The sequence below is a fragment of the Plecotus auritus genome (genome assembly GCF_963455305.1).
Source record: "Plecotus auritus genome assembly, chromosome: 1".
NCBI classification, from domain to species: Eukaryota; Metazoa; Chordata; class Mammalia; order Chiroptera; family Vespertilionidae; genus Plecotus; species Plecotus auritus.
The window spans coordinates 92,420,230-92,433,394 of NC_137770.1; the positions used below are offsets into that span (position 1 = coordinate 92,420,230).

General features: G+C 37.9%; 1 protein-coding gene across 5 annotated transcripts in view; it reads left to right on the forward strand.

The window, feature by feature from the left end:
- NUBPL (NUBP iron-sulfur cluster assembly factor, mitochondrial) overlaps positions 1-13,165 on the forward strand; it is a 285,767-nt gene that overhangs the window by 245,167 nt on the left and 27,435 nt on the right. For all 5 annotated transcript variants that reach the window (XR_013961537.1, XM_080686398.1, XM_080686397.1 and 2 more), the window contains one exon: positions 11,245-11,365. Coding sequence is in view for 4 of the 5 variants with exons in the window: in XM_080686398.1 (XP_080542524.1) it covers positions 11,245-11,365 (121 nt within the window). In the remaining variant the exon portion in view is untranslated. The remainder of the gene's footprint in view (positions 1-11,244; positions 11,366-13,165) is intronic.

The following is a 13,165-nucleotide window of genomic DNA, read 5'->3' on the forward strand; positions in this document are numbered from 1 at the left end:
TTTATTTAATACCTCAAGCCTACCTGCCTTAAAAAATGATTTAGAAATAGGCAATCTTATGTGAAAATAGAGGCAAGTGACGCATTTATTCTCCCCTTTTCATTCTTGAGCATAGTTTTTCCTCTATGTGATCATCAGGTAGTCTCACTTGACTCTTCAAATACTTCTGATATATTTAAAGTATCTTTCATTATTGGCTTTTAAGGCTTTATAAAATACTGTTTGAATTCTTTCTCGGAATGCATAGTAAATAGCTTGCACATGACATATTACATTTGGCTCTCTTCTTCACAATTGGATACTATTTCCATTTTAAAAAAATTACTTTTCTTCAATGATAACCTTTATAAAATGGTAGCATTCTTCATTTCAGAGACTGAGGATGTATGCTCATTTGTATCTTTCCTCAGGATCTCAGAAGTCCATGTATGCTTTGAACTAGAGTGCTATTCCATGTGGTATACATGAACTAAATTGATCTAACCCTCACAATAACCCTGCAAAGTACATAATATTATTTCCCCCATTTTGCAGATGAGGAAACTAGTACAAAGAGATTAAATAACTCACATACGATTAAATACTGTAACTCATCCACCAGTTTAGTGGGCCTCTGGGATCCTATCAATAGCAGCCTGCTTTCTAGAGTCCACATTCTTTTTTGTTTTTTAGTGAGAGTGGACGTGAGGAAGGGGAGAGACAGAGAGAGAGAAACATCATGTGAGAGAGACACATCAGTTGGTTGCCTCCCGCACATGCCCTGACCAGGGTCAGGAATTGAGCCTGCAACCGAGGTATGTGTCCTTGACCAGAATTGAACCCCAACCTGAGACCCTTCAGTCCCCGGCCCAGCGTAGTAACCACCAAACCAAACTGGCTATTAATTGCCATTTCTGTGGCTTATCCAGAGTTGAGGTTTAGTAATGTGGGCGTCATGGAATATCACAGGGTGAGAGATTCCAGGGAACAAGAAGAGTCTCAATTAAATTTGAATACCATTGGGGTTCTCTGATTGTCTTTGGGGGTGGGGAACCCTTTTCTGCCAAGGGGCCATTTGGATACTTATAACATCATTCATGGGCCATACAAAATTATCAACTTAAAAACTAGCCTGCTATAGTTGGTCAAACATTTAATTAACTCACCCCTAATGCCCTGGCAGGGCCAGACCAGATGATTTCACGGACCTTGTACGGCCCTCGGGCTGGATGTTCCCCACCCCTGGTCTAGGTGAACAAATGAAGACAGGAAGCTGGTGGACTGAAAAATGGGAGGAGTTAAGGGACCTTAGGTTCTGTTTATAGACAAGAGAGGTATAATGAGGGAGTTCCATGGCCAGGAGACAGGACTGAAGTTGGGTTCGACTGCGTCAGTGAGCGGTGAAGATGGTTCAGTTTAGGCCTTCCCTTATAACTGTGCTCTTAATTACTATGTTAAGTCACCCACTAAACTATATTGACTCATCAATTGTTTGAGGCCACCTAGTGCCATGAACAAAATCCTCTAGTCCACTTGATTGCCATTTTGTTTGGTGACTTCCACATACAAACCAGTGACCCAACTGGTTTGAATTTTGTCTCTGTTTTTCACTAATTTTAAGACCTTGAGCAAATAATTTAGCTTCAGTGTTTTGTGACCTATCTCATAGGTTACTGTGATAGTTAAATGAGATTATATATAGTTCTTAGCATAGACCTTAGCACATGGTAAAACATAGCTCTGAATGTTATTAGTGTAGTGGTAGAGTCTAGAGATCATTATAAACCTTGATTTTAGAATTCAAGGCATGAAGAAGTTGAGTTATACCTCATAGACCCAGAGCTAGTTAGTTGGTTCCTAAAAGGAGCATGAATGCCAGTCTTCCCATTCATTGTTCTTTCCATGCCAGACTGCTTCTTCTGAAAGAAAAGATAAGAACACCCATCTCATTTTTTAAAATTATAAAATCTGTGTACATGCTTCAAGGAATATACCAAAAACTGGTTCAAGGCGAATGGAAACTGAAAAGCACTTCAATTTCAGTTATAATTAGTCATTCTCTATTTAACGGTGAGTTTTTTCTCTTCATTTTTTCTTAAATCATAGTTTTTAATCCTTGTGACAGGTTCCAACTAGCAAGAATTTAACCTGATTGTAAACTTGAGAAATTGGGTTATATAGTAGCCTGAAAATCTTGCTTGTTACTTACCTGAATCTGGGTTTAAAATGCCAAGAAGAAATCAAAATTGGGACCTTTTGAGCCTGCTTTATTGATTCAGTTCATTTAGACACAAAAAGCCAATATTCCAGAGCAATGCTGATATTTTAAGAGAGTCAAAAATTTTTAAACATATTTTTATTGATTTCAGAGAGGGAGGGAGGAGAGAGGGAGAGATAGAAACATCAGTGTTGAGAGAGAATCACTAATCGGCTGCCTCCTGCACTCTCCTTACTGGGGATCGAGCCCGCAACCTGGGCATGCGCCCTTGACTGGAATCGAACCGGGACTGTTCAGTCCGCAGGCCGACACTCTATCCACTGAGCCAAATCAGCTAGGGCAGAGTCAAATTTTTAAAAGTTAATAAAAGAAGTACCCTTCTGAGCCAATGATGGATTCAAATAACATAAAAATTACATATAAAAGGTTTGTGGTGGCTGATGTTAGGCAGACATGTAGCATTTATTCTCTTTCAGTAAAACTAGCTGAGGTAAAAAGAAAAAAGGATCTATACTTTGATGAGCCACTAAAAACTGATTGAGCAAGCTTGCAGCTGCAACTCCATGGTATTATGTAAATTAAGCTATGGCAAAGCATCTGTTTTCTAATGTTTCTGCTATCAAATGATACACAAAATAGTTCTACAATAAGCACAAACAGCTTAACAAGATATATTCACATGATATAAGACTTTATGCGGAAAGGGTAGGAAGTGGTTGTGTGGACATGAATTCCTTAACAGAAGAATTTTTATCAACAAAATTGTAATATGGATATTCTAATGTTCTTATTATATTAGCTGCTCCTGTTTGAAACTCAGATTAGAGCAGTGTTTTCTAATCTTTTTAATGCTCAAAGCTCTCTTTTATTTTTTAAAATTTATCTTTATTGTTGAAAGTATTTTAGATGTGTCCCCCTTTTTTCCTCATTGTCCCTCTCCACCCCACACCCTCACCCCCAGGCTTTCACTGCACTATATCGTCTGTGTCCAGGAGTTATGCATATATACATACAAGTTCTTTGGTTAATTTCTTCCCGCCCCTTTCCCACTTCCCTCCGGGAGTCATCAAGATTCTCTTTTAAATTTTCTCCCAACTAACCCCATATTTTGAAAAAGTTATCTGCCACATAATCTGCATACCTTATTAATAAGTAATTTTTTCTCTTTTTAAATTAAGTATGTGTGTGTTTGACTGTTGTTTGAGCTTCTGAATAGAAGATAATCCACATGAGTGCTATCACAGTTGATATAATTTCAACTAAAAGCAAAGAAACTTGACAGTTTATCTGTCCTGTACAGTAGGTAAATGTTTCATTTCTGTTCATTTAAAAAATAAATTCATAAATCGCACCCTGATAAATGTTTTCATGCATTGTTAGGACCTTAAAACAACATTAGGTAGGAGAACTACCAAAATAAGTTCTATAGCCAGAGTTTAGTTGTCTGTAACAGAACTGCTCAATCTATAATAATAAAAGCTTAATATGCTAATTAGACCAAACATCCTTCTGGATGACCTTCTGGATGAAGCAGCAGCGGTGGGGGCCGAGGCAGAGGCAGAGGCGGCCACGGAGGCGGTGAGGGCCAAGCCCCTTGCACGAATTTTGTGCATCGGGCCTCTAACAGAAATATAAAGGTGAAGTAAATGTTAATAAAATACTTGACTCAGTATATTCAAAGTACTGTAATTTCAATATGAAATCAATATAAAAATTGAGAGTCAACCAACAAAGGAATTTATTAAAAATACTAGGAATTCTTAAAATTCAATAATAAAAAAGCACCATCAGTAGAAAAAAATAGACAAGCAACTTAAGCAGACACTTTATAGAGGAGAATATACAAATGGCCAATAAACCCGTAAAGATATGCTCAACCTCAAAAATAATTCTGTCAATGCCAATTAAAACCGCAGTGCAGAGGAGAGCTGCGCACACAGTCAGGAAGAACAAAGTGGAATGCACCTGCACCTCTGCATCTTTCTTTCACCACAGGAAACCTTTAGTGTCATGCCTGAGGCTTTCCTTCCACCTCCCAGATCTCATGCTGCTTTACTTTTGGTGAATTTTAACCAGGAGCCACATGGTTCCCAGTATAAACAGATTGACAATGGAACAATCCAGCACAATGAACTATGATAACACACTCACTGTATTTGCTAAAATGAAAGAAGACTGGTGATATCAAATGTTGATGAAGCTGTAGCGCAACGGGAATTGCTGGCAAGAATGTAAATTGGTAGAATTTCATTGGAAACTGGCATTTTTTACTGAAGTTAAAAAATGTATAACATAATACCTAGCCAAAAAGTACATGTATAAAAAATTCATAGAATTATTATTATTATTATTATTATTATTATTATTATTATCATTCCTCACCCAAGGATATTTTTTCCATTGATCTTCAGACAGCATGGAAGGGAGGGAGGAGGGGGAGAGAAAGAGAGAGAGAGAGGACCATCAACATGAGAGAGGTTGCTTCCTGCATGTTCCCCAACCGGGGCTGGGGATCAAATCCACAACTAAGATATGTGCCCTTGACCCAGAATCGAATCTGTGACCCTTCAGTCCATATGTCTATGCTCCTACCATTGAGCCAAACCTAAACTTGGAGACAACAAAAATTATCCAACAAGAGATTGAATAATTGTGATGGTCATTATAGAATTAGGACTCAATGAAAATAAACTACAAACATACATGGTTTAGCTAGATGAATCACACAGACACACACACACACACACACACACACACACACACATATATATATATATATATATACATATATATAGTATTATTACATTCATATCAAGTTCAAAACCAGACAAAATTAATTTATGATGTTAGAAATCAGGCTAACTAGTTTATACTTTTAGGAATGTGTCTTGGAGAGTATACAAGGAGATTTCTAGGTTGTTGGCAGTGTTTTATTTCTTTACAAGAGTTACGGTACCATGGGTATACTTTATAAGTCCATTTAGTCATACACTTATGATTTGTGTACTTTTGTGTATGTATTCATGATACACTTCAGTTGAAAAGCTTAAAGAATAATTTGTAAACTTAAAAAAATATATAGGGATATTTTACATCCTTTTACTCTCACTAAGTCTTTGATATCCCGTGTGGATTTTACACATCTCAATTCAGACCAGCCACATTTCAAGTGCTCAGTAGCCATGTGTGATGAGTGGCTACCTTACTAAACATTGCAGGTCTAGGACTCACTATTTCATTTCAGAGCTTCTCTGAAGTTAAAATTTTATTTTCAGATCTTTCCTTGGAGTGTAGGTGGGAAGAAATGGGAATTGTTTCTCCCAAGGACCTCATGTTAATTTTACTGCCACTTCTCTGTTTTTATAGAATCTTTTTACTTAAAAAAGATGGTTGTTTTTGTGTACAGGTTTAGAAAATGCCCAATAAACCATCATTTTGGTTATTTGTTCTTATTGCTTTATTGACCACTCTTTACATGACCAACACTTTTTAAAAAAGCAAACAATTGATTGAAATATGATATATACAAAAGGGCACAAATTGTAAATGTATAATTCAATGAGTTTTTACAAAGTGAGCACATCTGTTGTTTGTTTTTAAGAAACAGAGCATTACCAGTCCCCCAGAAGCTTCTGTTTTGTGCCACTTCTCAGTTGCTGCCCCCGGAGAACCCAAACTATAACACCCAGGATTGGTTCTGCCTGTTTGTGAACTTCATATAAATGGAATTATAAGTATATACTTTTGTGTGACTTGTTTTGCTTAAAATTATATTTGAGATATCCACTCATACTCTTGATTATAGCTATAATTCTTTAATCCCCATTGCTATGTAGGATTTCATCGTGTAAATATACCACAATTTACTTGTCTATGTTACTGTTGATGGACATTTTGGGATAATTAGTGCTGTTACGAACACATTTGTTCATAAATTTTGTTGAATGTTATGTTCACATTTCTGTTAATATATAACTGAGTGTGGAATTACTGTGCCAGAGTGTAAACATATAAGTTTAAATAGATAACTACCGAAGGATTTTCCAAAATGGTTGTACCAGTTTACACTCAACTGAAACTGTGAGTGTCGTTGTTCCTGTCCTCACCAACATTTGTTATTTTTTGGTTGTTTGTTTGCTTGCTTTGTTTTTTGTTGTTGTACTCATAACATTTATTTATTCTAATCACGTCTTAAGCATAAATATATGGCATCTCATTGTGGTTCTGATATGCATTTCTCTGGTGATAAGTGAAATCAACACTTGTTCTCATGTTTGTTGGTCGTTGGATATCCTCCTTGATGGAGTGCCTGTTAGGTCTTTTGCCCATGTCTCTATTGTGTTATCTGATTTTGTCTTATTGACTTGCAGAAGTTCTTTATATATTTCAGATAAAAGTCCTGCTCTATAGATCTTGTCTTTTCACTCTCTTAACCATGTCTTTTGATTAAGTTATTAACTTTAGTGCCCAGTTTAACAAAAATTTAAAATTTCATTTATGTTTAGTGCTTCAGCATGTCCTGCTAGAAAAGTATTCTCCTGCCTCAAAGTTCATAACATACTCTCCAGTTTTCTTCTTAAGTGGCATTGTTTTACCTTTCACATCTAACTCCATAACCCATCTGGAATTAATTGTATATAATGTGAGATGGGGGTTAAGATTTCTTATTTTCCATATGTATGTCCAGTTAACATGCAGTGTGATATCATCTTCATTGTAAGTTAGCAACTTCATGTATGAGTCTGCCCTATGCTCTGTTTTGTTCCATTACGGCCTTTTGAAAGCAAATTGGTATGTGTGTGGGAAGTTCTTACACGATGAGGGAGTTCTAGAGTTAAGTGGAATTAGTTTATTCAAGATAACCTAGGAAGCAGTATTAGGGCATTTATCCTTAAACCAGAAGTTACATCTTATCGGTAATAGAGCCAAGTTTAGTTGTCAAAACCTCTGAATTTAAAATGCATAGAGCATTACCTCCAAATTTTTTGATGATACATCCTTATCAGTAAATGATGCTTGAGCATATATTTATTTGTTATTAATAAATTATATGTAGTATCTACATATAGTGTGTATATATATATATATATATGTATATATATATATATATATATAACTACACTATGTTCTTTCCATTATAAAACACACAAAATTAGAATTATAAAGGAAATCATTAAAACAAAAATTAAAATTTTAATATTTTCTTCCTGCACCCCTTTATCAGCCAAGGTGGGCTGGGTTATGTGTGCAAATAATCCTCAAATTTCGGTGGATGAAAACAGCACCAGTTTATTTCTCTCCTGTTATATGTCGGTTATGGTTTGGCTTCAGCACCCCTTGGCACTGCTCGGAGCAGCCACTTTTGGAAGCTTGCTGGTCACGGGAACAGAGGGAAGGGAAGGGGAATGAGCACTTAAAGCCTCTGCCTGGATGTGGCACATGTCACTTCTCACATTTCATTATCCAAACAATGACATGTCCTCACCTAATTGCAAAGAAGAAAATCCTAACCCTGTGCCCAGGAGGAAACGAGTATTTTAGGCATCACCAAAAACTATCACCTCTGAAACGACTGATTTCAGAGACTATGGCCCTGGTTTAGTGTTTGCCTAAGAAAATAAACACACAAAGACAAGTCCTTTTAGTTTTTCCATTCCGTGTTGTTTTTAAAACCCAGCAGTCCTGAGAAATGAGTCTATTACAACTATAGGCTTGTGGTCCCTCTTGCTAAAAACTCCTTAATAGCTTCACTATGCACTCATGCAACCCAGACACACGTGGCCTGCAGTCCCTACCTTTCAGGCCTCCTCTCGTGCCACTCACGCCACACCTCATCCCTACTGACCTTTCGGTTCCCTGAAGGAGACATGCGCTCTCTGCTTCTGCCCTGAGTGCTTCCCTGCCTTTCTCCTTGCTTTTACCTGCTTTAGCTTTTAGGTCAAATATTTCCTCTGGGAAGTCCCTGTGACTCCGGGGGTAGATAGAGTTTTCTCTTTTCTATGGTCTCATAATACTCTGTTGCTTTGCTTCCAGAGAAGCTGTTCCAGAGTTTTTGTGTGCGAGCATGTGTTGTTTTTTCATCTTCACCCGAGGATATGTGGTGCTCATTTTTGTTTTGTTTTGTTTTTAGAAAGAGTAAGGGAGAGAGAAACCTCAATGTGAGAGAGAAGCATATATTGGTATCTCCCATATGCGCCTGACTGGGAATCAAACCCTCACCCTATTTGGTTCATGGGACGATGCTCCAACCAACTGAGCCACCCAACCAGGTCTGTTCCAGCTTTTAAAGTCCATTTTTGCGCTATTTTTATTCAATCTGTTTCTCCAATTAGTGTGCAAGCTTCAAGGGAGCAAAGATCAAGTCTGTTTTGCTCACCACTGTATGCTGCTGCTTCTTTTATCCCAGTTACTGGCGTGTAATAGGAACTCATTAAATATTAAGTTTGGTTATAGTTTTATGTTTGTGACATTTATGTGGTCTTGAGGAGAACGTGTTCTCTGGTCCTTAGAGAACAATTTGATACTAAGAAGTTAATCACACAAACTGCAAATACACTGTTGCTCCATGTCTCTGTGTCTTGGGATGTCTGAGAGAATCCAGAGTAGGAATGCTTTTCCCATTCTCTCTGGATTAGAGTAACCCTCACCTAGATTTTCACATTATTTAAGTGATTTTTCTCTTCCCATTTTTTGAGTGATATTTTCATGTTTAACTTGGAAGCCCTACAGTCTGAGGGGATATATCACATTTAACATAAATGGCAATGAGTGTATTATATAGACATACTGAATAAATAAATAAGTTGTGTGATACTAAGGCATGTGGTTTTTTTTTAGCTTCTGGAGATGATACTGAATTACCAAAACATGTTGTGATTTATTTTCGTGATACTTTGCATCAGCAAAAGGACATCTGTTAGATGCTTGGAAAATGCTTACCTACATATTTATGTCCCTCACTATTTGTCTTCATTTACATGTGTTGTGGGGAAACTTTAGTCTTTTCTGTTTCTCTTTTCAGAAAGAATAACAAATTTGATCACTTTCTTGTCTATATGTCTCATTGTGGACTATAGGTTCTGTTCGTCATTTAAAATGCAAATGTTCTAATGGAGATATCTCCTATAATGATAATCTTATAGGTGGAATAGATAGGATGATACAGACATGGTTATCTGTAAGCCTCTCATAGTTGTGTTCCCCATTTTATTCTAGAAGAGAATCTTTGTTTCTCATCAATATGAACTGATGGGAAGCAAAGGAACATGAGTAAGGATTATATTTGCAGGGCCTATCTGTTTAAGAAATGTTTATTAGTTATCTATTTTGTGCCAGAAGCTGGGGAAACTAAGAAAAAGATGAACACTTTCTATAAGGCTTTACATTTTTGTTTCAAATGATAATCCTATATAATATAATGGTAATATGCAAATAGACCAAACGGCAGAACAACTGAACAACCAATTAAATGTAATATGCTAATGATATGCTAAGGCTACTCAACTGCTCGCTATGATGTGCACTGACCACCAGGGGGCAGACAGTCAACCAGTCTACCAGTTGCTATGATGTGCACTGACCACCAGGGGGCAGATGCTCCGAACTGTAGGTTAGCTTGCTGCTGGGGTCTGGCCAATCGGGACTGAGCGAGATGGGCCAGACACACCCTAAAGCTCTCCCATGGTCCCTCCCCAGCCCAATCATGCACCAGTGGGGTCCCTCAGCCTGGCCTGCACCCTCTCGCAATCCAGGACCCTTCGGGGGATGTCAGAGAGCTGGTTCAGCCCCATCCCGCAGGCCACTCTCCTTGGGAGGGTGCCAGATTCAGGGCTCATGGCTGGCAAGTACTGCTGCAACAGCACGAGCCTCTCCCGATTGGAACTGATTGGGCGCAAGCTCGAAGCAGGCACAGTGGGGCCAGGATGAGCGGGAGTGGCTGGTAGGAGCTGTAGGTGGCGTTGGACTGTGGGTTTCGGCCCAATCCCAGGCCCCCAGAGGGACCCCAGCCATGCACGAATTCGTGCACCCGGCCTCTAGTATTCTAATAAGAGCTGAGTTTCACTCTTTTGCTAGCTGTGCCAATTTTATTGCCTATAGAATGCGGACGATAAAGTTCTCATAAAGTTCTTCTGAGGAGTAAATAAGATAGTGCATTTAAAACACTTAAATGTTGCCCTGACCGGTTTGGCTCAGTGGATAGAGCGTCGGCCTGCGGACTGAGGGGTCCCGGGTTCGATTCCGGTCAAGGGCATGTGCCTTGGTTGCGGGCACATCCCCAGTGGGGGGTGTGCAGGAGGCAGCTGATCGATGTTTCTCTCTCATCGATGTTTCTGGCTCTCTATCCCTCTCCCTTCCTCTCTGTAAAAATCAATAAAAATATATTTAAAAAAAAAATAAAAAAAAATAAAACACTTAAATGTTGATTTTTATTTACCATGAGGCTTTGTCCACAGTTAGCCTCTTAACTGCTTATTTTTTTCCATATTGCCATCAGAAACACGGATCCGATTGCATAACACTACCTCTTCAATACTATCTTCTCAACTTTAAAAAACGTTTGTGGTTTTCTGTTGTCTCAAGAAGAAAGCCTCAAATACATGGAAGGCATTTACCATCTGACCCTGACCTTTCCTACCAAAGTAGTCCCTGCCTTCACCCCCACTAGTTTGCAGCCCACATAGGCTGCACATGTTATATTCCAAAGGCTTGTGCTCTTCCTTCTGCCTAGAATTCCTGCTGCAGCCTTAACTCCATTCTCACCTCACCCAGAACAAACAGTTCTCTAAGGGCAACTCTGAGATCTTATTCTTCCCAGGTATAAATCTTTGATCCCTGTCATTTATATCTCTTTCACATTTATCACATTATTAAAAAGTAATTAAAGTGTTTTACTCTCCCACTAGCTTGTGAGTTCCTTGAGAGGAAAGACCTTAATTCATTCATCATTGTATCACTAAAACCAGTAGGCATGCAGTAAAAATATTGAAATAATGAATTGAGATTTGGTTTAATTTTGTTTTGGTTTCAATGTATTCTTATTATTCTAGGTTCTGGGCCTTGTTCAAAATATGAGTGTTTTCCAGTGTCCAAAATGTAAACACAAGACTCATATTTTTGGTGCTGATGGTGCAAGGAAACTAGCACAGATCCTTGATCTTGATATTCTAGGTAAGACCATAGAATATTCTTTTTTTAAAATATATGTTTCTTGATCTCAGAGAGGAAGGAAGAGGGAGAGATAACAGAAACATCAATTATGAGAGAGAATCATTGATAGGCTGCCTCCTGCACACCCCACACTGGGGATCAAGCTCACAGCTTGGGCATGTGCCCTGACGGGGAATGGAACCACGACCTCCTGGTTCGTAGGTCGACGCTCAACCACTGAGCCATGCTGGCTAGGCATAAAATATTCTTTTGCAGAGGAAATGGTAGAAGGGAAAACAGAGATCAGGTATGGTGATGAAAAGTGTCTCAGAAAGTGATAAATTGCTTTTGGCTTTGTGTTTTAAATTATGTTAGTTTAGCGCAGTTCTATGTGCTACGCTTTCTTTGGCTTTTTATAATACTTCATTTGTGGAAGGCTTTTTAAAAGGAAGTTTGTTCTGCCAATTTTGATGCTTTCTGCTATTGATAAAAACTGCTTATAACTTGAATTTGAGAAGAGAGTTTTGTGGTCTGAGTACTGTGGATTGAAGCCGATATTTTAGTGCTCATTAGTTTGTTTGCTGCATTGGGAACACATCTCTGTTTACCGGTATGTATGAAAATACCTGTTCATTATGTTGCAGCAAACTTTGGAAGTGTCACTTCTTGGTGCATATGAAAAAATGCCTTCCTGATCAGTTCTGAATTTATCAGTCCTTCTGCTCTAGAAAGACAATATTTTGTTTTCTGGAATCTTCTTATATGTGTTTGCCATGTCTATAAGAGATGGCACTTGAAATTTACATTGTATATACTGTTCATGTTATTGAATTGAAGGATTAATTAGTGTTATGAGAAGTGAAATCATGTGTTAATTGAATAAAACACAGATTTTTGATAAAACATGACTTTTCAAAGATCCACAAGCAACCTAATAAACTTTTTAGGAAACATGTTTTGATATTCTGCTTATTGAATGAGTTTTTGTTCTGGGGAAGGCAGGTGTTAGATGTGAGTAAGGGAGCCATAGAGTGAGTTATTAGTTACAGGTAGTTTACAATTAAGATCCCTTTAGAGATCAAGGAATTTCAAAACATACTCTATTATAATTACATTTCTAAAAGTTGATGTTAAATGTATTATTGTTATTATGCATTTGTACCATAGCAACCACCACAATACCAGGTGAATACTAATGATATATTTTGATACATTGTTATAATTATAGTTACTAATTATATTCTGTAACTGTTTTTCATTTAACTAACCTAAAAAGTTCAGTTTCTTAAATCTGCATGATAACATAACAGATTGACATTCATTTATATAATAAAGTAAATGTTTAATTATAATGGCATTATTGAATATGTTGACAATATTATAATTCCCTAATTTATAAATGGGTGGTACCGTTTTGTAAGTCAGTGATTTAGACTTTGAAACGTCTCCTAAAGAAACAGTCTCACATATGGAAGTTATTTTTTAACCACCAGCTCAGAAATGGATAGTTACACTAAAAAAGTATCAGCAGCACTGATTACTGATCTCAAAACTGGATAATGCCAGAGACTGCTCTCTCTAACAGTGTATGGGAAAATGATTTAGAGCTCCAATTCAGGGCCATCTCCTCCTTTCAGTGCAGTCCTGGGGCCCAGAGGTAGTGCCCGTGAACGTGAGCAGGGGCTCCAATAATGAAGAGGTTGGAATTGGAAATTAGAAACTGAAATAAAACAAAGGGCTCTCACAACTATGGCCTCCGACTGGTTGAAGCCCCAAGACACCCTCATTGTCTCTTACTGACTCTCTGGCTGCCTCAGTTTA